At 44.7% G+C, this 26,028-nt stretch overlaps 1 protein-coding gene across 2 annotated transcripts in view; it reads right to left on the bottom strand.

The window, feature by feature from the left end:
• The window catches only part of PODXL (podocalyxin like), a 49,818-nt gene extending 24,309 nt beyond the window's left edge, over nt 1–25,509 (bottom strand). For both annotated transcript variants that reach the window (XM_087873568.1, XM_087873569.1), the window contains exon 1: nt 25,216–25,509. In XM_087873568.1, coding sequence (XP_087729694.1) covers nt 25,216–25,303 — 88 coding nt within the window. In that variant the 5' untranslated portion in view covers nt 25,304–25,509. The remainder of the gene's footprint in view (nt 1–25,215) is intronic.
• Between the last annotated feature and the right edge of the window lie 519 nt (nt 25,510–26,028).

Genomic DNA, 26,028 nt, shown 5'->3' with positions numbered 1-26,028 from the left:
CGAATTGTCAAAATCTGCCGGCGAAGGAACAATAACGCCACGACGTCTTATGCAATCACACTACATCCATTGTCACAGAAGTCAAGAGAGCCGAGCGGCCTTTAAATAGCTTTGAATGGAAATCGGGGTGAATGGACGCCCTGCCTTTTCCGAAGCTTGCTTGGAAACCCTTAAAAGAATGGGAGACAATCTCCTGCCAGCCAAACCTTGGGTTGACCTAAAGATGCCAGGAAGTTCTACGATAAATATCTCTTGGCCACGGTGGATCGGCCAAAGGACTCTCGAAAGGTCACCCGATATCTTCCCACAATCAACGGGGAGGAAGAGCGGGTCAATGTGTGGGACACACCACGGTCCTTTTCCTGTCTTACGGAAAGAGTAACGAGGCTAGAATGGAGGAGCGACAACTGAAAACGGGAGAAACGGGGTAAGCTTTCCCTCAGACAGAATACAGGTAGCACCAAGGACTGTACATTAGTCCTTCTATATTCCTCCTCCTCACTCATTCTAGCACTGATGACTTTGCCTAGTTGGGTCATGAAACGTCTTCAAGAAAATCACCAATTTCTGAGAGCACCAAGGATCCCACAGTCTTTCTCCTCCTCCTCCTCCTAAGCAATCCTAAATTGCATTAACAGAGGGATACAATCAAGATCAATTGAGGTACTAATACCACTCTATAAAGCCTTAGTAAGACCACACTTAAGAGTATTGCATCCAGTTTTGGTCACCACACTATAAAAAAGATGTTGAGACTCTAAAAAAAGTGCAGAGAAGAGCAAGAAAGAGGATTAGGGGACTGGAGGCTAAAACATATGAAGAACGGTTGCAGGAACTGGGCATGGCTTGTCTAGTGAAGAGAAGGACCAGGGGAGACATGATAGCAGTCTTCCAATATTTGAGGGGCTGCCACAGAGAAGAGGGGGTCAAGCTATTCTCCAAGGCACCCGAAGGCCAGGCAAGGAATAATGGACGGAAACTGAATGAGGAGAGATTCAACATGGAAATAAGGAGAATTTTTCTGACAGTGAGAACAATCAACCAGAAGTTGCCTTTGGAAGTTGTGGGAGCTTCATCACTGGAGGCTTTCAAGAAGAGATTGGACTGCAATTTGTCAGAAATGGTGTAGGGTCTCTTGCTTGGGTGGGGTGGGGGGTTGGACTAGATGACCTACAAGGTCCCTTCCAACTCTGTTAATCTGTAATCCTCTCCATTAACCCCACTCCCTTCCAGCACTGTTGATGCTACCTAGTTGGGTCATGAAACGTTTGCAAGAAAACCACCAAGCTCAGAGAGTACCAAGGACCCCCACAGCCCTCCCTTCCTTCCTTCCTTTCCCTCCCTCCTTCCCTCCCCTCCACAAACCCAACTCCTTTCTAGCACTGATGATGTTACCTACTTGGGTCATGAAACGTCTGCAAGAAAACCACCCAGCTCAGAGAGCACTAAGGACCCTCCCAGTTCAACCCTGAGCTACAAATATTCTCTTCTATCAGAAAGTCGCAGGACTTGTGGTGCAAGTCATCCCAAAGCCAATTTCCTGTCTGGTCCTTGGGCTATTGAGAGGTCAGACAGACAACCATCTGGCTATTAAAACAAAAGTTTAAAAAAAAGAAAGAGAGAGAGAGAGAGAGAGATCCTGCCACGCTGGCTTGGCAGAAGATTAGGGCAAGCCCTTTGAAGGCTCTTATCTCGTTCTTTGCACGGAGAACCAGGCACCACAATTAACAAGGGCTTCTGGTGACTCAGCCATTTATATTCCCCATTATCAGCTCCTGCCCAGAGAACAGGAGCTGCTGAAGCTTTGTGTACTAATGAGCTCTTCACATCCTTGGATTATTTCGCGTTTCAGGTGTGTTTGCTTGGAAAAAAAAAAAAAACAGTGGGACACAAAGACAGGCTGTTTTCCCAGTAAATTTGGCCAAACGTTATGTGCGTTCGGGCTAGGCTCAGAGAAGAGGTGCAAATCCTACAAAAGAAAAGCTTCGGTTTTATCGTTTGCGGTGCAGGATGTAAGAACGACTTTATTGACGTTGTTCCCTGGGCTGCAAAGCACCTTCCCGCCTCTGCATATTGATGGGCTGACGGTGAAAGAAATAAACAATGTTTTGGAGGACAACATGGAATTTGGATTCAGGATCCGTTCTTGTCGGAGAATAATACGGGATCTGAACTTAGATGAGACACGACCTACCGGCCTGTCGAAAGGGATGAACGAGCCGGGATGTTGGCGGGAAGAGCCAGAATGGTCTAAGTGGTTAAGGCGCGAGGTTAGAAATCAGGAGAAGGCGAGTTCTAGTTCCGGCTTAGGCATGAAAGCTGGCTGGGTGACTTCACCAGGAGATGGTGAGTTCTAGTTCCGGCTTAGGCATGAAAGCTGGCTGGGTGACTTCACCAGGAGATGGTGAGTTCTAGTTCCGGCTTAGGCATGAAAGCTGGCTGGGTGACTTCACCAGGAGATGGTGAGTTCTAGTTCCGGCTTAGGCATGAAAGCTGGCTGGGTGACTTCACCAGGAGATGGTGAGTTCTAGTTCCGGCTTAGGCATGAAAGCTGGCTGGGTGACTTCACCAGGAGATGGTGAGTTCTAGTCCAGCCTTAGGCATGAAAGCTGGCTGGGTGACTTCACCAGGAGATGGTGAGTTCTAGTTCTGGCTTAGGCATGAAAGCTGGCTGGGTGACTTCACCAGGAGATGGTGAGTTCTAGTTCCGGATTAGGCATGAAAGCTGGCTGGGTGACTTCACCAGGAGATGGTGAGTTCTAGTCCAGCCTTAGGCATGAAAGCTGGCTGGGTGAGTTCAGGCCAATCACTAGGAGATGGTGAGTTCTAGTCCAGCCTTAGGCATGAAAGTTGGCTGGGTGACTTCGGGCCAATCACCAGGTGATGGTGAGTTCTAGTCCCGCCTTTGGTGTGACATGGACTGGGTAACTTTGGGCCACTCCCTCCCTCCCTCATAGCCCAACCTACCTCACAGGGTTGTTGGAAAAGAGGAGGAGAAAGGAGGATTATATGTGTTTGCCACCCATGAGTTAGTAAAAATAATAAAGCTTGGATAAAATAAAAATAAACAAATAAAATATAAAAAAAGTAAAATATACCATATTTTTCGGAGTACAAGATGCACCTTTTTATCCCCTAAAAGGGGGTGAAAATTTAGGTGAGTCTTATACACCGAATGTAGCCCCACCCACCCACTGGCCCCCACCCTTTGGCCTCTGCCTCCCAGAAGTTTACCTCCTTGCAGCAAACAGCAAGAAGAAACAGCTCGTTTCAGCTTCAGCACAGCCTGATTAGCACAAGTTGATTGTCCTTTGGATCGGCTTCCCGACTCTCAGCTGTTTTGCACCGGCCACTGCTGCTTGCTGCAAGGAGGTAAATTGCTGGGAGCAAATTTTTTTTTTTCTTGGGCTAATCAAGCTATGCTGAAAACGAAAATGAAAGTAAAGCAGGCTGTTTGCTGCAAGGAGGCAAAATTGCTGGGAGGCAGAGGCAGATTTCTTTTTCTTCTTTTCCTCACCAAAAAAGGTAGGTGCGTCTTGTAGTCCGGAGCCGTCTTATGCTCCGAAAAATACGGTAAAATAAAATAATAAAATAAAACACACTACAATAAAAAGTACAATAAGATCAAATGAAGTGAAGTGAAATGAAATAATAACAACATAAAATATAAAAATTAAGAGTAGTCACCTAAAATGGCCAGTTGGACCTTTGTGGGCCCCCCCACCAAACGGCCCCCTCGGACTTTGCAACAAGCCAGCTGCCTCTTAATAAAAGAGGAATTGAAAAAGTCCAGTGAGTGAGCGAGTGAGTAACCTCTGACTTAGCTTCAATGAGTCTGTTTCCTTAACACATCACCCGGCCTCCCCTCCCTCCCGCCAGCTGCATTTATGGGGCCCCCATTAACAATAGGAAGGAGGTTTGACTGTGCCGATCCAGGCTGCATCTTAATTGGTCATCTCCTCCTCTCCATGGGGCAGACTCAGTCTGGGGAAATAGGATGAACTCAGGCGTGCGACAAAAGTTTGTAGGTCCCTTTTTACAGGGCTGTTGTAACTTTGGTCACCAAATGAGCCGTTGTAAGTGGAGGACGACCTGCAGTCCTTGACTTACAACTTAGCCAAAGTTGATGGGAGTTAGAAGAGACGGCTAAACTGACTGTTTTGATTATAAAGGGGGGAAAAAACACAATTACTTTTCTTTTTACTTGGAAACCATTTCTGGACTTTGTGCCCGAGGTGGAAAAAAAATGAAACTTGTTAGTCTAGACCAGTGTTTCTCAACCTTGGTAGCTTGAAGATGGGTGGACTACAACTCCCAGAATCCCCCAGCCAGCAGCGCTGGCTGGAGGATTCTGGGAGTTGAAGTCCACCCATCTTCAAGCTTCCAAGGTTGAGAAACGCTGGTCTAGATAGTCCTTGACTTACAACAGTTCATTTAGTGACCGTTCGAAGTTACGGCAGCACTGATAAAAGTGACTTATCAACTGTTACTTACAACCGTTGCAGCATCCCCCCTCCAGTCACCTGATCAAAATTCAGACATGTAGCAAATGACTCGTATTTATGACAGTCGCAGTGTCCCGGGGTCATGCGAACTCCTTTTGCAACCTTCTGACGAGTAAAGTCAGATTCTCTTAACAACCGTGTTACTAACTTAACAACTGCACTGATTCGCTGAACAACTGGGGCAAGAAAGGTCGTAAGATGGGACAAAACTCACTTAATAACTGTCTCGCTCAGCGACAGAAATTCTGTGCTCCCTTGTGGTCGTAAGTCGAGGACGGCCTGCATGTTCTTGAGTGGAAAAAGATCCCCATCAAGAAAGGCAGTGTTGAATGCATGTATGGAAGGCAGGCGCACACATGAAACGGGCACGCACATGCGTGAACCGTGCACGAAGTGAGTATGCGCGCGGCAAACCGGTAGTAACGTAATGTGAAACCCACCAACTCCAACTCCAGCCAACTCAAAAGGTGAAGGTTACGATCCTTCACCTTTGAGGATTGCCGCGAGCAGTAGAAGAACGGAGATGCACGTCCGCGTGCCGTAAAGTACATTTTGCTAAAAGCTTCTAGCCTGAGTATTATATGGGATGGATGATTGATGAGCAATCTACAAGCATCAAAGGCTGCTCTGGGCTGCTTTCAACTCCTCCTCTGTGAATTATTCAAACAATTGTTGGCTTCTCTAGCCAAGCTGAACGCATGGATAAGGCGGCCCAGCCAAAGCTGAAGATCTGTTTCCCGTCACTCTAGGATAAGGGTTCATAAGCAACCAAATGCATTAAGAAGATTCCTTCTTCGGCTGACCAGAGTAAGACCAAAGTAAGACCGAGCTTAGAAAACGGCATCCAGTTCTGGTGACCACAGTATGGAAAAGATGTTGAGACTCTAGAAAAGAGTGCAGAGAAGAGCCACAAAGATGATTAGGGGGGCTGGAGGCTAAAACATACGAAGAATAGTTATGAGTCTGTCATCTGCACCTCCATAACTGTCTGGTTTGGCTCTGCAACCCAACAAGACAGACACGGACTTCAGAGGATCATTAGAACTACAGAAAAAACAATTACTATCACCTGCCTTCCATGGAGGACCTGTATACTGCACGAGTCAAAAAGAGGGCTGTGAAAATATCTACAGACCCCTCACATCCTGGACATGAACTGTTTCAACTCCTACCCTCAAAACGACGCTATAGAGCACTGCACACCAGAACAACTAGACACAAAGACAGTTTTTCCCGAACGCCATCACTCTGCTAAACAAATAATTCCCACAACACTGTCAAACTGTTCACTAAGTCTGCATTACCATTAATCTTTTCATCGTTCCCACCACCCATCTCCTCCCAATTATGACCGTATGACTGAATTTTGTTGCTTGTATCCTTACGATTTATATTGATATTATTTCCTAGTATGATTTGATTGCTTATTAGTAGCCTATGACTATCATTAAGGGTTGTACCTTATGATTCTTGAGGAATGTATCTTTTCTTTTATGTACACCGAGAGCGTATGCACCAAAGACAAATTCCTTGTGTGTCCAATCACACTTGGCCAATAAAGAATTCTATTCTGTTTTGTTCTGTTCCACTCTACTGTACTCTACTGTACTCTACTGTACTCTACTGTACTCTACTGTACTCTACTGTACTCTACTGTACTCTACTCTACTCTACTCTACTCTACTCTACTCTACTCTACTGTATTCTATTCCTTTCTTCTTGAGATCATATGCACCAAGACAAATTCCTTGTGTGTCTAATCACACTTGGCCAATAAAGAATTCAATTCAATTCAATTCAATTCAATTATTCTGTTCTGTTCTGTTCTGTTCTGTTCTGTTCCGTTCCGTTCCGTTCCGTTCCATTCCATCCCATTCCAGTCCATTCCATCCCATTCCAGTCCATTCCGTCTAGTTTAATGAAAAGAAGGACATAGGTGACATGATAGCAGCCTTCCAATATTTGAGGGGCTACCACAAAGAAGAGGGGGCCCAACCTAATGAAAGACGAGAAACAATGGATGGACACTAACCAAGGTGAGAGAGGCCACCTAGAACTGAGAAACTTCTGAACGATGAGAGCGATTAAACCAATGGAACTCCTTGCCTCCAGAAGTTGTGGGTGGCTCCATCACTGAAGGCTTTCAAAAAAAGAAAGACCAGAAAACCATTTGTCTGAAACGGTATGGGATCTCCTGCTCGAGTAGCTGGACAGACTATAAGACCTTCAAAGTCCTTTTGAAGGACATTGTGGGGAGGGGGTGTTTGCGGTTGTAATGGCAAACCAACAACACCGTACTTCCCTGAAAATAAGACCTAACAAGAAAATAAGCCCTAATACATCTTAATATAAGACCTGGTGTTGTGGCTCCGTTACCTGAGCCTGTGTCATCGGCAGGAGAGGACTCCGAGAGTGAAGAAGAGGAGTTGGCAAGGCCTCTCCAGGACCCTCCTCTCTGGCAATACCCTCGGTGTCCACCGAAGAGCAAGAGATAGGACCGGGGCCAAGCACGTCCACGCAGCCACAGATGGACAATGAGGGTAATGAGTCTTGGCTGGATCCACGCCAGCGTCGCAGAGATAAGCGCGTGCAACAGAAGAAAAGGTGTGCCCGAGATTAGGCTGAGTCACTGGACCACACCCCACAGGGTATAAAAAGGAGCGTGGTGGCCAGTCAAACCTTGTGACGAACAAAGCTGAAAGCTTCCACGCCATTCTGCATTGCCAGACTTTTTGCTAGACTTTGCTGGATTATCTCTGGACTTGATTACCTCCGTAATTATTGAGCTGTTTCTTTTGATGTATCAGAAGTGGGGAGACGTTATCTCTCCTCTTTGTAAATAATAAACTCTTGGCAGGCAGCCACTAGGTTGTTGCCAAGTTCCATTATCTTAAAGGAAAAGGATTTTGCCGGCTGGTTTGGTTTTTAACTCCTGAACGTCTGTTGGTGTGTGTGCGTGTGGTTTGGGACAGAACACCTGGTTTTATTTTGGGGGAAACACGTAATTGAAAATACTGAGGCCCTTCCTCTCATAGGATCCTGAAAAACACATGACTACCTCCTGTGAGTCACAATGTCATTGTCGTAAATGGGGTCATTTAGGCCCTTTGTACAACAATGATGTCACGAGACACTTGCTATCACTTGCCCTTCTTCCAAGCCTTAGTCTGGCTCACTGACCTGGGATCAAATTGCTAATGACTCCCCTGACTTCCTGTGGCATTTCCTTTTTTTTTTTTTTTTTGCCCTGGCTACCAACCCACAGCTGGACAGCTGGACTTTTGACCCTGTGGTTCCCTTTCCACTCGACGGACCTTAACAAAACCTTAAACCTCAAGTCGACAAAGCACAGCTGTTGTCTTTTCTATTGCACGGTGCAAAGAAAGAAAGGCAGTTTGTTAGGCAGCTTGAGATGATGGCTTGATCCAGAGCAGCGGTTCTCAAACTCTGCAATTTTAAGACGGGTGGGCTTCAACTCCCAGAATTCAGACGGTGAAGTCCACCCATCTTACAAAAGAGCCTTGGTGGCGCAGCGGACTAAAGTGCTGTTAAGTAGCACCAGCTGCCTGCAATTACCGTGAGTTCAAATCGCACCAGGCTCAAGGTTGACTCAGCCTTCCGTCCTTCCGAGGTAGGTAAAATGAGGACCCGGATTGTGGGGGCAATTTTTTTTTAAAAATTTGATTTATATGCCGCCCTTCTCCGGAGACTCAGGACGGCTTACAATGCGTTAAGCAATAGTCTTCATACTTTTGTATATTTATACAAAGTCAGCTTATTGACCCCACAAACTGGGTCCTCAATTTACCTACCTTAGAAAGGATGGAAGGCTGAGTCAACCTTGAGTCTTGGAGAGATTCGAACCAGCAGTAATTGCAGGCAGCTGTGTTAATAACAGGCTGCTTAGACCACTGTACTATCAAGGCTGATTTTGTATAAAAAAGAACACCACTTGGGGGAGGGGGGCGAAAGCCCTACTAAGCAGGTATATACAAAAGTATGAAGGCTATTGCTTAACGCATTGTAAGCCGCCCTGAGTCTCCAGAGAAGGGCGGCATATAAATCGAACCAATAAATAATTAAATAAATTTCCAAAGTTAAGAAGTAACGATTTAGGATCTTTCATACTAGGTTTTGCAAGATGCGAAAGGCTGATCTTTAACTCCTGATCAGGGTTTCTATTATTATTATTATTATTATTATTATTATTATTATTATTATTATTATTATTATTATTATTATTATTATTATTATTATTTAATTACCAGAACAGTGCACCTATCACTATTGGAACGACCCTCGCTTGCCTTTGCCACAGTCGTCCTATTTCTATTTGCAGGTTTTTCTACGCTTTGTGACCTTCTCCAGTTCTTCCTCTTCTGTTCTGCTGTCTCCAGGCACTGCCACATCCTCTCTCCAGACTTACAGTAACAGTAACAGAGTTGGAAGGGAACTTGGAGGTCATCTAGTCCAACCCCCTGCTCATGCAGGAGACCTGTACTAGGGACTCGAACCACCGAACTGCCGACCTTTCTGATTGACAAGTTCAGTGTCTTAGCCACTGAGCCATCTAGTCAAGGTAGGTGTTTTTGTCTTTCTTTTCTTTTTTTTTTTAGAATTTTTAATTTTATTTTAAAATAAAACATAAAACATAAATCCATCACCCATACAATTGCAAACAGTGTGTCGGTCGGTTACAAGTCTGCTGTGCTTCCTCACCATATTCATTACTTACTAATTATCTAATTTCTCATATTACCAATCTAATAAGTATCTTTATAGTATAATCCTCATTAATCTCTTGTCATACAAATCATTTTCCAATATTTATAACATTCATTTCTTCGTCCTCAATCAACAATAGTCGTATCACTTTATATTATATTTTGCATATTTCTACCATTCTTATGTTCGAATAGTCTCATCCCTGTTTCATTTCCATGTTTTATTATCGAGCCATTGATAAAGTAAGTCCCATATCTTATAATATTGTTTATCTTCTTGTTCTCTAATTTCAAATGTCAATTCACTCATTTCAGCACATTCCATAATTTTCTTAATAACTTCATCCTGTGTTGGTATTTTCTCATTTTTCCAATTTTTAGCAAACACAATTCTAGCCGCTATTAACACATTAACAATCAAATATCTCAATTCTCGTCTTTCTTGTCAACAATGGTTAAGCTTGGGGTGCTAAGTGGCAAGTGGCTGTCTGTTTGGATTCTAAAGTCCCAGAACACTTTGGCTCCTTCATTTTCTACGACTTTTGTCTCTTTCGTGCTCCCACCAATTCTTGTTCGCGGACAAAGGGTATTTTTTGCAGACAATCCGATGCGCCGTTGCTAGTGTTAACATTGAAAAGAGCACTGCTTTTATTTTTGTTGGGGAGTTTACCAGAAATTTACAATGAAGAAAATGTATATTTGATAATTCACGTAATAACTGCAGCTAGGATTGTATTTGCACGAAATTGGAAAAATGAAGAGATCCCTATGGATGATAATGTGATTAGGAGAATATTAGAATGTGCAGAAATGAACAGGTTAACACTTGAAATTAAAGAGAAGGAACAATTTGATTATTATAACGTATGGGAATTATTTTATCAGTGGTTAGAGAATAAATATGAAAAGTGGAAAAAAGCAGAGGAGTGAAATAGAGAAAATGTTTAAATAAAGTTAAATAAGTTAAGAAGAGAACTGTTATAGTATTAGGTATGGTATATCTATATCTATTTTAAGGGACGCAGTGGCTTAGTGGCTAAGACGCTGAGCTTGTCAATTGAAAGTTCGGCGGTTCGAATCCCTAAGGCCACGTCACGGGGTGAGCTCCCGTGACTTGTCCCAGCTTCTGCCAACCTAGCAGTTTGAAAGCACGTAAAAAATGCAAGTAGAAAAACAGGGACCACCTTTGGTGGGAAGGTAACAGCGTTCCGTGAGCCTTTGGCATTGAGTCATGTCGGCCACATGACCACGGAGACGTCTTCGGACAGCACTGGCTCTTCGGCTTTGAAACGGAGATGAGCACTGCCCCCTAGAGTCGGGAACGACTAGCACAGGTGCGAGGGGAACCTTTGCCTTTATATATATATTACTATTAGTATTAAGTTAAGAATAGATAAGATAATAAATATGACTGTAAATTGTAATTGTTAATGTATAAAATCTTTGCACAAAATAATTGCACCCAGACGACACACTGTTTAATGGAAGATGATGTTTGAATCAATTTTTTTTTTAAAAAGTGCACTGCTCGGTGGACTTTGTTCTGCTTCGGTGCTTGGGGGGCTCCCAAGGTGCTTGGGGGGGGGGGGGGCTCCCAAGGCCATCTGCATTGTATGCAGGTGTACGGAAGGGTGGGCCGAGCAGGACCCCCATCCCCTGGCCTCCGCACAATTGTCTCTACTGAGACTCCTGGCTCCCTGGAGGACTCTGGGGACCTCGCCTTCCTCTCTGACTGCCGCCTCCTGTGCTGGATTCTGCCGCCATGCCCATTTCCTGGCAGCCTGGCCTGGATTTCAAGACTGTGCTCCAGGTCCAGGAACCCCCAAGAGGCCATCTGGATCTTCTCCAAGGACTCTGCAAGGAGGCCAACTCCTTCCTTCTCTGCATATGGCCCTCTTCCTCCATCATGGAGCCCGTTCCCAGGACTGTCAGCAGAAGATGACAAGATTAGGGGCTTGGAAGGTCGATCCTAGGTAGAGGCAGATATTTCTCTCTCTGGGCACACTGAGAATATATCTGCTGAAAAAAACCTCCTCATTGGTGACAGGAAGGGCATCCGGCCAGTAAAAACTCTGTTAGCTCCATTCAGTTGTCCAGTCTCCACCCTGCAAGGTTTTATGGGGTAGTTAAAAAGGTGATGATGATGATGAGATGCAGAACATCAGTTATCGTTATCTTTCTCACTATTAAGGTTGTGATATTTTTGTTGGGAGTGGCGTGAGCTGCCCAGAGTCAATGAGAGTTGGGTAGCATGCAAATTTAATTTAATTAATTAATCAGGCGTTCCCAATATTTTCTCCCCCAAACCCCAATGGACTGCGTTGTACCCCACTTGGAAAATCCTTGTTGTAGGTGATACAAACATAACTTGCCAGTTTCTTCAAAGTTGTCCATGAATTGTCTGATTTTCCTGGACAGTTTAAGACCGCAAATCCTGCATTTACTCCTCCGTGTAAAGGTTTATTAAACAGAAGACCCCTCTCTGCTCCTAAGTGACCAACTCATATTCATCACTTGTTTGACACTTGCACGCCCAAATTATTTATTTTTCGGAGGCCTGCTGAAAATATTTTCTGGAGCCTTTGAGAAAAAAAAAAAAAGAAAAGAAAAGAAAAAAACCCAATCACAATAAACAGTACGATCCGAGGGTCATTTTATTTCAAATTATCAACTTCCCCGTTTCGGGTCTCGGAGGGGAGAGGCCTTTTCTGATCTTCCTGCTTTTTTAGACTGGACGGGAAACTCCCTTCCGATCCCGGCCTCTGAGAGAAACTTATCTGATTTGCCCGAGAGAAATTAATAAACAGCTGAGCGATCTTAAAAGGAATTGCTCAGCACCAAACATCCTTTGATCTCGAAGGAGCTTTAACCTTTGGAGAACAAGATTTAGGCCCAGCCCAATGTTCCTTTCCAGGGAAATACCAGCTTAGCTGACGGCAAGGATAACTTGATATGTACAGATTCAATTTTTCCCCTTAAAAAGAAATCGTCCTTCGTTTGCACCCTGCCCTGGCTGATAAGTCACATCCTTTCAAATGATTCACCCAACCTGAGTTTTACTCATGTTCCAAGTATGCGGCACATTGACACATCTTCCCCACGAGGCGGGAGGGATTCTCGGAGGATGATGCATTTTTCACAGTTAGAACTAAAGGTAAGTCCTTGACTTACAACGCAGTTCATTTAGTCTCCGTTCAAACTTACAACGGTGCTGGAAAAAGGGACTTAGGGCTGTTTTTCACGCCGTTGCAGCATCCTTTTGGTCACATGACCAAAATTCAAACTTCTCCTGTTCTCTAAACACACACGCACACATATACACACACACACAACCACGAGAATTGCAACGGGGTAAAATAAAGTTCAGCCATAACTACGGGCAGGGTGGATTTGATTTAAATCGAGTTGATTTAAATCACAATTTAAATCATGATTTAAATCACTAGTAAAAAGGCTTGATTTAAATCAACTCGATTTAAATCGTAATTTTTAAAGAGCAACTGTCATCTTTGACCCACTGTGGACTCACCGATAGTCCCAGTGTTGCAGAATATACAGCCTCGTGCTACATAACTAAGCTCCATTTCATGCTGAATAAACTAAATTATTTATGTATCTTAAATAGAAAACTATCTTACGATAGATTTTTACCCCAAAAGTTTTTTATTAAAATAAATTTGATAAAAATCAAAAAAATCCGATTTAAATCAAAAAAATCCGATTTAAATTAAAAAAATCTGATTTTTTAAATTTTTTTTAAAAAAAATCATTGATTTTTATCCACCCTGACTACGGGTCATCGCCGACTTACAACAGTTCATTTTAGTGACCGTTCAAAGTTATCACCCCTTTTTTCCCCCACGCTTACGACAGCTGTAGCATTCCCGCAGTCACATGATCAGATACTTGGCAACTGGCTCGTATTTATGACGATCGCAGTGTCCCTGGGGTGATTTGATCCCCTTTTGCGACATTTTGACAAGCAAAGTCAACAGGGAAGCCGGATTCCCTTAACCACTTAACAGCCGCAGTGATTCACTTAATAACTGTGGCAAGGAAGGTCGTAAAGTGAGGCAAAACTCACTTGAACGTTTCGCTTTAACCTCAGTCCAACCTCAGACAAATGGCTGTCTAGTCTCTTCTTGGAAACCTCCACAATTTCTGGAGGCAATGTGGTTCCAGCGGAAGAGAGACGCAACCTGGAATTAAGGAGAAACTTCCTAACAGTGAGGACAATTAACCAGTGGAACCGCTTGCCTCCAGAAGTTGTGGATGCTCCATCACTGGATGTTTTTAAAAAGAGTCTAGACAATCACTTATCTGAAACAGTATAGGTTCTCCTGCTTGAGGTGGGAGCTGGACTAGAAGACTTTGAAGTGAAGTGAAGTGAAGTGAAGTGAAGTGAAGTGAAGTGAAGTCAAGTGAAGAGAAGTCAAGTCAAATCAAAGTCAAAGTCAAAGTCAAAGTCAAAGTCAAAGTCAAGTCAAGTCAAGTCAAGTCAAGTCAAGTCAAGTCTATCCTATCCTATCCTATCCTATCCTATCCTATCCCTATCCCTATCCCTACTCCTACTCCTATTCCATGGTTATTTGTTCTGTCAGGAAATTTCCCCTTATTTCTAGGTTATTTCTGAGAACATCTCTCCTTGATAGGTTTCTATCCGTTACCTCTTGACCTGCCCTCAGGTGCTTTAGAGAACAGGTTGAAACCCCCCCCCCCAAATCTTCTCTGGAATAGCCCCTCAAGTATTGGAAGTCTGCTATCATGTCACTCTCCATTCTTCTCTTCATTAGACTAGACATATCTAGTTCCCTCAGTCACTTGTGTGACCAATTGTAGAAAATAGCGCGTTTTGTAAGTGCCACCATCTCTGCAGGGTTTCTTATAGGCCACCTGACAGGGCTTTCAAAGATAGAGTAGAGTAGAGTAGAGTAAAGTAGAGAAGTAGAGTAGAGTAGAGTAGAGTAGAGTAGAGTAGAGAAGTATAGAGTAGAGTACAGTAAGTAGAGTAGAGTAGAGTAGAGTAGAGTAGAATAAAATAGAATTCTTTATTGGCCTAGTGTGAGTGGACACACAAGGAATTTGTCTTGGTGCATAGGCTCTCAGTGTACATAAAAGAAAAGATACGTTCATCAAGAATCATAAGGTACAACACTTAATGATAGTCATAGGGTACAAATAAGCAATCAGGAAACAATATCAACAATATCAGACTTGTGGACTTCAGCTCCCAGAGTTCCTCAACCAGTTCCTCAGGAATTCTGGGAGTTGGAAGTCCACAAGTCTTAAAGTTGCCAAGGTTGGAGACCCCTGCTCCAAAGAATGGGTTAATCTCTCGTCCTGCTTGGAATGCTGGCACCAACTCAAAGTAACCTCTGGTGTGCCTTCGCTCAGATGTCTTTCGGACTGAGTCACTGGGGTCCAAGCGAGACTGGCACTGCCCATCTACTCTTTAGTTCCACTGTGTAGGTGTGCGGAATTCTAAACGGAACAAGGAAGGAATTTACAAGCACTTTACTACGTGGAAGCTGCCTGGGGATAACAGTTTGGAGGTGTGCTTCTCAATCAGCGACTCATCTCCTGCAGGTGAACTTTTCCTGTTCTCCGGTTCCATCCAATTCGGGTGAACTGGTAGCAGCGGCTGCGGGAAGCTCCGCCCACCCAGATGTCATCATGTCCTATTTTTGACGCTCTGCTTATGCGCTGAAGGTCCTGCATATGCATGGAGGTGGCGCATGCACTCACATTTGCAAACTGGTAGTGAAGTGAATACCACCCCCCCACACACACACAACACAAACACACACACACACACACACACACACACACAAGCCACTAGAGTTACAACGGGGCAAAATAAAGTTCAGATATAACTACGGGTCATCCCCGACTTACAACATTTCATTTTAGCGACTGTTCAAATTAACGTCCTTTTTTTCCCCCCACGCTTACGACCGTTGCAGCATCCCCGCGGTCACACGATTAGATGCTTGGCAACGGACTCATTCTTACGACGGTTGCAGTGTCCCGGGGTCATGCAATCCCCTTTTGCGAGACCTTCTGACAAGCAAAAGTCCACGGGGAAGCCCGATTCCCTTAACAACTATGTTACTAGGTTAAGAACAGCAGCGATTCAACTTAACGACGGTGGCAAGAAAGGTCGTAAAATGAAGCAAAACTCACTTAACGACTGTTTCACTTAGCAACTGAAATTTGGGGCTCAGTTGTCATCGTAAGTCAAAGACTACCTGTACTTACATGAAGTATAAAGAACGGTTTCAGGAATTGGGTATGTCTAGTTTAATGAAAAGAAGGACTAGGGGAGACATGATAGCAGTCTTCCAATATTTGAGGGGCTGCCACAAAGAAGAGGGAGTCAAGCTATCCTCCAAAGCACCTGAGGGTAGAAGAAGCAGCAATGGGTGGAAACTAATCAAGGAGAGAAGCAACCTGGAATTAAGGAGAAATTTCCTGACAGTGAGAACAATTAACCAGTGGAACAACTTGCCTCCAGAAGTTGTGAATGCTCCATCGCTGGAGGTTTTAAAGAAGAGACTGGACAACCATTTGTCTGAAACTGTATAGGGCCATGATGGCGAACCTATGGCACGTGTGCCACAGGTGGCACACGAAGCCATATTGGTGGGCACACGAGCGTTGCCCTAGCTCATCTCCAGCGCGCATGTGCACACAGGCCAGCTGATTTTTGGGCCTTCTGGGCCCACTGGAAGTCAGGAAACAGGCTGTTTCTGGCCTCCGAGGGGGTGGGGAAGGCCATTTTCATCCTCCCCAGGCTCCTAGGAAGCCTCTAGAGCTGTGATGGCGAACCTATGGCATGCGTGCCACAGGTGGCACGTGGAGCCATATTAGTGGGCACGCCAGCTCAGCTCTGGGGCGCATGCGCGCGCCGGCCAGCTGATTTTCGGGCCTTCTGGGCCCACCAGAAGTAGGGAAATAGGCTGTTTCCTGCCTCTGGAGGGCCTGGGGGCGGGGTGGGGAAGGCCCGTTTTTCCTTCTTACCTGGTTCCACATCCTCTCTGTGTATCTGGGAAGGGCAAAAACAGCCTTTCCCACTCCCTTGGAGGCCCTACGGAGGCTGAAAGGGCCCATTTCCCGACTCCCGGTGGGACCGGAAGTGATGTTTTTTCCTGTCCCCAGCCTCCAGAGACTCCTAGAGAGGCTCCTACAGACTCCTAGAGAGGTTCTGAAGGCTGGGGACAGCAAAAAATGTCACTTCCTGTCCCACCGAGAATTGGGAAATGGGCCCTTTCAGCCTCCGTAGGACCTCCAAGGGAGTGGGAAAGGCTGTTTTCGCCCTTCCCAGATACACAGAGAGGATCTGGAGCCAGGTAAGAAAGAAAAATGGGCCTACCAGGCCATCATGTGCCAGGAGCGGGGGGGGGGAGGGGGTTGCGCCCCCTCTCCTGGCACGTGATGGCAAAAAGGTTAGCCATCACTGGTAGAGCCTGGGGAGGCTCTAGAGCCTGGGGAAGGCAAAATATGGGCCTACCGTGCCATCGTGTGCTAGAAGCGATGGCACGGTAGGCCCAAAGCTCCGCCTGCTTTTGGCACGCGATAGCAAAAAGGTTAGCCATCACTGGTATAGGGCTTCCTGTCTGAGCAGGGGGATGGACCTGAGGCCCTCCAAGATCCCTTCCAACTCTTGTTATTCTATTCTATTTCTACATTAGCTTATTTAAAACCTGGCTGTGCACTTTATGCAAGCTAGACTTTCTAGCTAGACATCACTTTGCAAGCCGACTTCCTTGCAATTTATAGACGAAGGGGTATAATAGGCTGCATGCTGAGTCACGGAGAAATGTGGTGCAGCTTACATAATTATGCCTGCTTTCTGCATTTTGGATGTTTTATTGGTTTTATTAGCCATTTCTTTATTTGATGGTTATTTGATCCGATAGCATGTAAAGTTAGTAAATTATTGTTATTATTATTATCTCTAGTCAGCCTCTAAAACTCTTTCTCCTTCATAGCTACCAGTATACGTAGATAATATACTGTCCGTATCAAGGGGAAGGTACATTTTGAGACAGTAATTGTGTCTACTAAAACCTAGGCAAGTCCACAGTTCATTATTATTATTTTTTTCCTTGCTCCAGTTTTGTGATTGGGAACACCAACACATGTTCTAATTGCACCGAGCTAAAATTAGAAAGCTACAGATTACCAATAAGTATGAAACTGGGTTAAAGGGGAGGAAGAAAAGAAGAGAATAAACAGGGTTTGTAATAAAAGCGAGAAAATAGAAAGTGTATGATTGTTTGAAGAAGAGAGATAGAAGATAGAATTCTTTCTTGGCCAAGTGTGATTGGACACACAAGGAATTTGTCTTTGGTGCATTCGCTCTCGGTGTACATAAAAAGAAAAGATACATTCGTCAAGAATCATAAGGTACAACACTTAATGATAGTCATAGGGTACAAATAAGTAATCGAATCATGCTAGGAAACAATCAATATAAATCGTAAGAATACAGCAACAAGTTACAGTCATACAGTCGTAAGTGGGAGGAGGTGGGTGATAGGAACGATGAGAAGATTAATAGTAATAGTAGAAGAGAAGAGAAGAGAAGAGAAGAGAAGAGAAGAGAAGAGAAGAGAGATATACCAAAATTGTGGAAACCTTTTGGGAAAAGCGTATTTTCTAAAACTAGCTAATAACACCACTTTGGGGTTTTTTGGAGTAGTACCATAAAATTATATATCAATGGAAAGATAATTTAATCAAGGATGTAATGCAATAACTTTTATGAAGGATTTGCTATTAGAATAGCAGTTGCAGTATAAAGAAGAAAAGGGAATCATGTAGAAAAAAACAAGATATACAAAAATGATCACCATAGAAAAAACGAGATATACTAAAATGATCACCACGTCAGTTAATCCTTCGTTGGGTCACCTTTAGCATGAATTACGGCCTTACTACATCTTCCCATGGAGTGAACCAGGTCTTTGAGTTCTGCAGCTGTTCTAATGTGAAACCAAGATTGAATGATGGCTTCTGTTAACTGGGTTTTATTGCTGGGTCGCTTCTGACTAACCAGTTTCTTTAGTCAGCTCTATAGATTTTCAACTGGGCTATTCCCAGGCCATTCCAGCAGTGGAATAGGATTATTTTGAAACTCCCCCCGCCCCCCCAAAAAAGTGGTGTTATTAACCATCAAACCTCCAAAATACACTTTTCCCAAACGGTTTCCACAATTTCCAGAGCCCTGGTACCGCAGCAGACTAAAGCACTGTTATTAACACCAGCTGCCTGCAATTACTGCAAGTTCAAATCTCACCAGGCTCAAGGTTGACTCAGCCTTCCATCCTTTCTAATGTAGGTAAAATGAGAACCCGGATTGTGGGGGCAATAAACTGACTTTGTATAAAATATACAAAAAGTATGAAGGCTATTGCTTAACGCATTGTAAGCCGCCCTGAGTCTCCGGAGAAGGGCGGCATATAAAATCAAATAAAAAATAAAAATAAAAATTGCCCACTATTGTATTTAACTGCAGCTTCCATAATCCCCGCTTCCTGGCCAGGTGGGTGTGGTGTCTGGGTATTGTAGTCCAAACGTCTGCAAAGCAAGCTACCCTACACAAGCACAGCCCTGCAAGCAGAATGAATGAAATGACTTGTCAAGGTCACAACTGCAGGGAGGGGTGGAATTGGAAAAAAAAAAAAATCCATTTGTGTAAGATCTCAACCTATCCTTCCACACATTCTCATATCTCAACCCAGATTGTTCAGAGAGAGATGAAAAGTGCTTTTGTTACCGCTCGCATTTTCCCCCAAAAGTTATCTTTGAGTATGGGAGCACCTGTTCAGGTGGGTGAGTCGGTTATGTTTTCAAGATGCAACTCCCAGAATCTCAAATGCAGGGGAACCCAAAGGTCATCTAGACCAACCCCCTCCCACTGGAAAGATTCCGGGAGAATAGCAAAAAAAAAATAGCGCTTAGACTTATATACCACTTCATAGTGGCTTTTTACAGAGGCAGCATCTGACCCCTTAAAAAAAAAAATCGAGGGTCTCACTTTGATCTCGGAAGGATGGACGGCCGATCGAACTCTGCCAGCATGTGGGCAGAGTGTGCCTGAAATATAGCTGATCCTCGACTTATGACCACAACGGATCACCAAAATTTCTGTTGCCAAGCCAGACAGCTGTGAAGTGTCCCCATTTTACAACCTTTCTTGCCACAGTCGTTAAGTGAGTCACTGCAGTTGTTCAGTTATTAACCTGGTTAAGTAAATCTGACTTACCTGTTGTCAGAGGTCAATGGAGAAGCCAGATTCACTTAACAACCATCTTACTAATTTAACAACTGCAGCAATTCACTTAACAAATGTGGTAGGAAAAGTCGTAAAAAGGGGCAAAACTCACTTAACAGCCGTCTCGCTTAGCGATGGAAATGTTGGTGGTAAATCGAGGATCACCTGTAATCCCGAACTCTTCCTTGCTGCTTGGCCTCACCCCAGAGGCTCTAAACAGCAACGGAGTTACGGCAAATTTTCCAAACTTTCTTGGTTTTCACAGAATTTTTCACCGCATCTTTCTCACAATAGGAGGAAAAACAATGCTTCTTCTTTTTCCCCCCCCCATGTTTTTATTTATTTTATTCATATAACATTCAATTTCCATCAAACAGCGTGTGATCTGGGCACAATTATTTTTAAACCATCATAATCAACATATTTGTTGTGATATTCATCACCATAATAATATAATAACAATATTACTTAACATCATCTTCTTTAACAACTGTCCACATTAACATTTCCTCTTTTCTATATCTCCTCCTTTCTAACTTCTGTTTCTATTGCCTAGCCATTGATAGAATATATCCCATGTCAAAAAATATTCAGTTTCTTCTTTATTCTTAATAGTGAACGTTAATCTGTCCATTTCTGCGCAGTCTAATATTTTCTTAATTACGTTCCCCTCAAGACGGAATCTCATCAAAACAACAACAAGAATAATGCCTCTTCTTGATGCCACAGAGACAGAAATCTGCTTTAAGAAGGGGCAGCCCCTAACCAAGTTTGGCTGATTGGAAAAAAGCTAAACTGGGTTGAACAGGGTTAGTGGGTGGATGAGAGACCCAGGCTGGGAAATTTTGCTTTGGTTTTTAAAGAAAGAAATTTACAACGGGAAGAGCCTTTCTTACAGCTAGGATCAGCAAGTTCTCTGAAAGTTCCCTTTATTTAATACATTTTGATGCCCCTTTTCTCTTGGGTTAATTTGAACCGGTATAGGAAGCCAACTAAACAGTGAGTAAAGAAAATAATAAAATAGGCACATAGGATTAATCATCATCTACTCTACGAACCTTGAAAAGCCTTCAAATTTACGGGAAAGCCAGGAAGGGAAAGGAGAAGCCATTCACAAAAAGCGTCTGCCGTATTTTCTAAAAAAAAATATTCTCGTCTATTGCTGGATGGGGCAGATGTCTGTGGACTGCAATGACTCCCATCATCCCCCACCACTGGCTATTTGGCTAGGTCAGGGGTCTGCAACCTTAAACACTCAGAGAGCCATTTGGACCCGTTTCCCACAGAAAAGAAAACACCGGGAGCCACAAAACCCTTCCCGTGCCTGACTATTTCTTGAGCAGCTACAAAACTAGCATATGTAGTTGAATTAAACGTTCTGTTCGCTTCAGAATGGAATAGGTAGAAAATTGATTTCTGGGTTTTGTCAGGTTTGTGGAAAACTAAATTGACCAAACACAGTAGCTTGGTTTCGAACCGACCACGCCAGAGAAAAGGCCAGCCAAAGTCCAAACCGCATTCAACGCGACAGCACAGATTCTTCCAAACTTGGTTAAAACAGACCATCTGAATGACTAGGTGGCTCAGTGGCTAATACACTTGAGCTTGTCGATCAGAAAGAGGGGCAGTTTGGCGGTTTGAATCCCTAGTACAGGTCTCCCGCGTGAGGAGGGGGTTGGACTAGATGACCTCCAAGGTCCCTCCCAACTCTGTTACTGTTAGGTGCCACCATCCAACAAACCCCCAACTTGTTGGGACACAAGGTTCACCTCAGTTTCCAAGGCCATCAGTTTATGCCCAAAAATATTCCATGGCCCAAAATGGATTCTGTTCACAGACCATTTCACCACACACACACACAAAAAAAATGTTGAAAAATTGTGTGCAATCATGCGAGTCCTCAACTTACGACTGCAATGACTTACGCCTGTAATTCTGGGCTCAGTTACTTGAGGGGCTTTTGCAGAGAAGAGGGGGCCGACCTATTCTTCCAAAGCCCCTGAAGGTAGGAGAAGAAGCAACGGGATGGAAACTAATCAAGGAGAGAAGCAACCTAGAACTAAGGAGAAATTTCCTGATATGGAGAACAATTAATCAGTGGAATAGCTTGCCTTCAAAAGTTGTGGGTGCTTCAACACTAAGAGACTAGACAGCCATTTGTCTGAAACAGTATAGGGCAGGGGTTTGCGATCTTAAACACTCAAAGAGCCATTTGGACCCATTTCCCACAGAAAAGAAAACACCGGGAGCCACAAAACCCTTCCCGTGCCTGACTATTTCTCAAGCGGCCACAAAACTAGCATATGTAGTTGAATTAAACGTTCTGTTTCCTTCTGAAACTTTTCTTTTCTTGGATTTATCCATGGTTGGCCTACCGGGGTTTAAATCACATGCTGGCATGTGTCGCACACATATTTTGAGTGACAAGGAGCCGCAGCAGAGGGGTGAAAGAGCCACATGCGGCTCCAGAGCTGCAGGTTGCTGACTCCTGGTCTCCTGCTTGAGCAAGGGGTTGGACTAGAAGACCTCCAAGGTCCCTCCCAGCCCCTATAATTCTATGTTTCAGCCTCTCTCAAAGATCTCCAACCTCAGCCAGGATTCTTCCACCTGCTGAAGTTGTGATCCGATCTGTGAGGCCCAAATGCAGAAGATGTCTGCATATGTGATCAACACATCCTGCTTGTAAAATAAATAGTGCACACAACCAGACTTACATGGGGAACAACTTTTGCCTGGTGTAACTTTTCATCCAGGGTTGGCGCACGGAGGGCCAACGGATGTTGTTAATCATACTAGCAAAAATCTGACAGGCTGGCTTTTCAATCGGAAGATTTATTGGGAGGAAGGCACCCCGTATTCTAAGCAGGCATAAAGAGAAGAGGAGAACCTGTCTGGTCTAGTAGTTAAGGCACCAGGCTAGAAAATGGGAGACGGTGAGTTCTAGTCCCGGCTTAGCCATGAAAGCCAGCTGGGTGACTTTAGGCTAGTCCCTCTCTCTCAGCCCAACCCACTTCACAGGATTGTTGTTGTATGGAAAACAGGAAGAGGAAAGTGCGTTGGATATGCTCCCATTGAGTTATTTGTAAAAAAAAAATAATAATAAAGGTGGGATACAAATAAACAAACAATAAAATAATAACATCCAACCTTATAAATTAAGACATGCAATAATTCGATTTGTCCTGGCTATTTTTGTCCACCATATCAACTCTGATTGTCTTCAGGTTCAAAGCTCCTAGCGGAGTCCTTTCCATGCCCCTCCCTATCTGACCAATTTCCATCCAACTTTTCAACAGGCATATTACTAAACCAGCATTATTACAATACACAAGGCTTCCAAGGATCATGACATTGTGTTTGGCGGGGGAAAACCGACATCAGATGGACTTCAGCACTGAGCAGACGTTGGCTGATTTTGGAAGCCAAGCATCTAAAGTCATTTTTGAGGGCCACCAAGAAAACTGCATAGACTATAACCCAAGCACCGTTAGCATTTGACGTGAAATCAAATGAGGATTACACCCTGCGAAGAATGCAAACCATGTTTGGTCCTTCACATCTGCTAAAACATTTCAGCCAGTTCTTCAGATTTTGGGGGACATTAATCTACACACATTCCCTTTCAACCCAGATGTTCAGCCAGTTTTTAATATATATAAATATAAATATAATATAAATCTAATAGTTTTTTAGATCTAATAATCTAATAATTAGATATAAATCTAATAAAACAAACAAACAGTTTTTCAGATTTCGTGGGACAATTTCCTACTTCCAATCCCTTTCAACCCAGATCTTCAACCTAAGAATAAGCGGATTCACACAACACACAAATCACACAATGCACAAAATCCAGGTTAACAAATTATAATAGTCGCAATCACCTAACATCCTATCCAAGCCAACAATCTGCTAGATGGCTTCAAGGGATGCCAGGCTCCCACAAATATCACCCTAACAAGCCACGATTACACAATCAAAATTCGAAGCAAGCTGAACGTTGCTATTTTAACACACGTTAACTGTCAAGGTGGTGCTTTTTCCCCAATGCATTAGGTCAGCGGTATGCAACGTTGGCAACTTTTAAGACTTGTGGACTTCAACTCCCAGAATCCCCCAGCCAGCATGAATTCTGGGAATTGAAGTCCACAAGTCCTTTAAAGTTGCATACCGTTGCTCTCGATCCAACAGAATCAGAAACACTGGAGAGAGATTAAAAAAAAAATCTATGTTTTGAGAAGGCAGATGGAGATAATTACCGTATGAATGATCTGGAGCAAACTTAACTAGGTTAAAATATCCAGGTAGGAATTGAGATACTCTAGAATAAGAGTCTCCAATCTTGGGCACTTTAAGACTTGTGGACTTCAGCTCCCAGAATTCCCCAGCCAGCCTGGGGAATTCTGGGAGCTGAAGTCCACAAGTCTTAAAGTGCCCAAGATTGGAGACTCTTATTCTAGAGTATCTCAATTCCTACCTGGATACCTGGGAAATTCTGGGAATTGAAGTCCACAAGTCTTAAAGTGCCCGAGATTGGAGACCTCTGCTCTAGAACAGGGGTTCCCAACCTTTTCTATACCCCACCTCTCTAGAACGCTTCTGATATATTCTCGCACCCCTTTAAAAAAAAAAACAATTATATGCATACAATTATACGCATATACACTATAATTTTGAAACTTCTAAACCCAGGTTTTTGCACCCCCTGGAATATTGTCTCACACCCCTCTCCCCCCTCCCCCAATTGGGAACCCCTGCTTTAGAAGGAAGCAGCTTTTCACGGGATTATTTCCTAGAAAAAAAGAAGAGAGCGGAGCAGAAAAGCCGAGGACAGTCTTCTACCTGAGTGGGTATTTGATCCTCAGGTGTGTCACTTTTGGCAAATCAATACTCAAAACCAGAAGCTCACTAGACCGGCTTTTGCTTACCACGACTTCCAACAATGTGTCGAAAACTAAAATAAATAAATAAATTTAACACCGTATTTGCTTCTGCAGAGCCTCCATCTGATCCACCTCGGTTGGGAAGCATTTTTGCAAACCTCTGAATTGCAAGCGGCTTCCCAAAAGTCCCAGGAGCTGCTGCTGCATTCACACAATACCCTGTCTAAAACTAAAAAATTTAACAACCCTATTTGCTTCTGCAGAAAGAGCCTCCATCTGATCAACCAGGGTATTCCCTGGTTTGGAAGCCCGTTTGCAAACCTCTGAATTGCAAGCGTTTCCCCAAAAGTCCCAGCTTCTGCTGCGTTCACACATTATCCTTAACCCCCTTGTCTTAATTCCACACAATTCCTTTCCCCACTCCCCCCCTCTGGGTTCCCACGAGACCCGTAAAAAAAAACAAAAAAAACCCACACACACAATCCAGTCCGCCCGGCGTGCTAAACCCACCGAGGAGATTTAAACCCGCTTTCAAAGGCTTGATTTTTTAAACCCGACTTGGGTCCAAGCGGTCGTGTGAACCCAACACGCAAGATTTTCCCACCCAACCCGGGTTCTTTCCTCACTTGCTGCTGGGGGGGGGAAAGAAACGACCCTACCCTCCCCCCCCGAGCCCCCTTGGTCTGATTTTCTCCAAACAGGGACACCCCATAAAGCCCCATCATCCCCTGCTGCAGCCGAACGATGGGTCTTCGCGATTGGAGCTTCGCCGCAGCGGATGGCGCACCCCCCCCGCCCGCCACCCATCCGTTGCGGTCTCTTACCTCCGCAGGGCGGCGAGCCCAGCAGCCCCGCCAGCAGCAGCCACCGCAGCGCCCAGCGCATGGCGGGAGGAGAATTGCCTCTGAGCATAGTAAGAGCGCTCCCTGTCCGGACCGGACGCCGCCGGGCGAGGGAGCGGCCAGCCGGAGAGAGATGCGCGTCCGGAGTTTTCCTTGCCTGGGTTTTTCTTTTTTCTTTTCACCTCAGGGAGAAAGTCTTGCGCCCGGCAGCCCCCGCCTCGCCTCGCCCCGCGGCGCAGCCCCACGTCCGTCCCCGCGGCTCCCTCGAGCCAGACTGAACTCCGCCGCGCGGCTGGCCAGGTAAGATGCGGCTCTGCGAATTTCGAAGGGCGGAGCCTCGGGGGCCAGCCGGCCATCCGATTGGTTTTGCTCGGTCCGGCCGGTTGTCCGGAGTGGCTGGAGGGTTTGACCCGGCCCCGATTGGGCGGCGCGCCTGTCGGTTGGATTGGGGGGGGGGGGAGGTTCCCCGCCCATCCCGGGTGGGCGGAGCCAGGAGCGGAGATTGGGGAGGGGGAGGGGGCTGCGTTCCCACGACCCGCTTAACCTGCTCGATGGGCTCCACGCGTGTTTTTTTTTCCACCCACCCTGGCTGGGAGGGATCCAAAAGGGCGGGGTTTGGGCAAAGAAGCCAGGTGGGTTTTGGGTAAGGGGTGGAAGGTGGGGTGGGCTGCTGCCAGGGATGCACAGAGACACACTGAAGCCGGGTAGAAAGTATCGTGGGAAGGGGACAACGCGTGTCTTCAGCCAGCCCCTGTTTGTTTACCTTTCTTGGCATCTCCGGAGACAAACATGAAA

The sequence above is a fragment of the Pantherophis guttatus genome, chromosome 7, assembly GCF_059756535.1.
Source record: "Pantherophis guttatus breed Tessera chromosome 7, ASM5975653v1, whole genome shotgun sequence".
Lineage (NCBI taxonomy): Eukaryota > Metazoa > Chordata > Lepidosauria > Squamata > Colubridae > Pantherophis > Pantherophis guttatus.
This window is presented reverse-complemented; position numbering and strand designations above follow the sequence as displayed.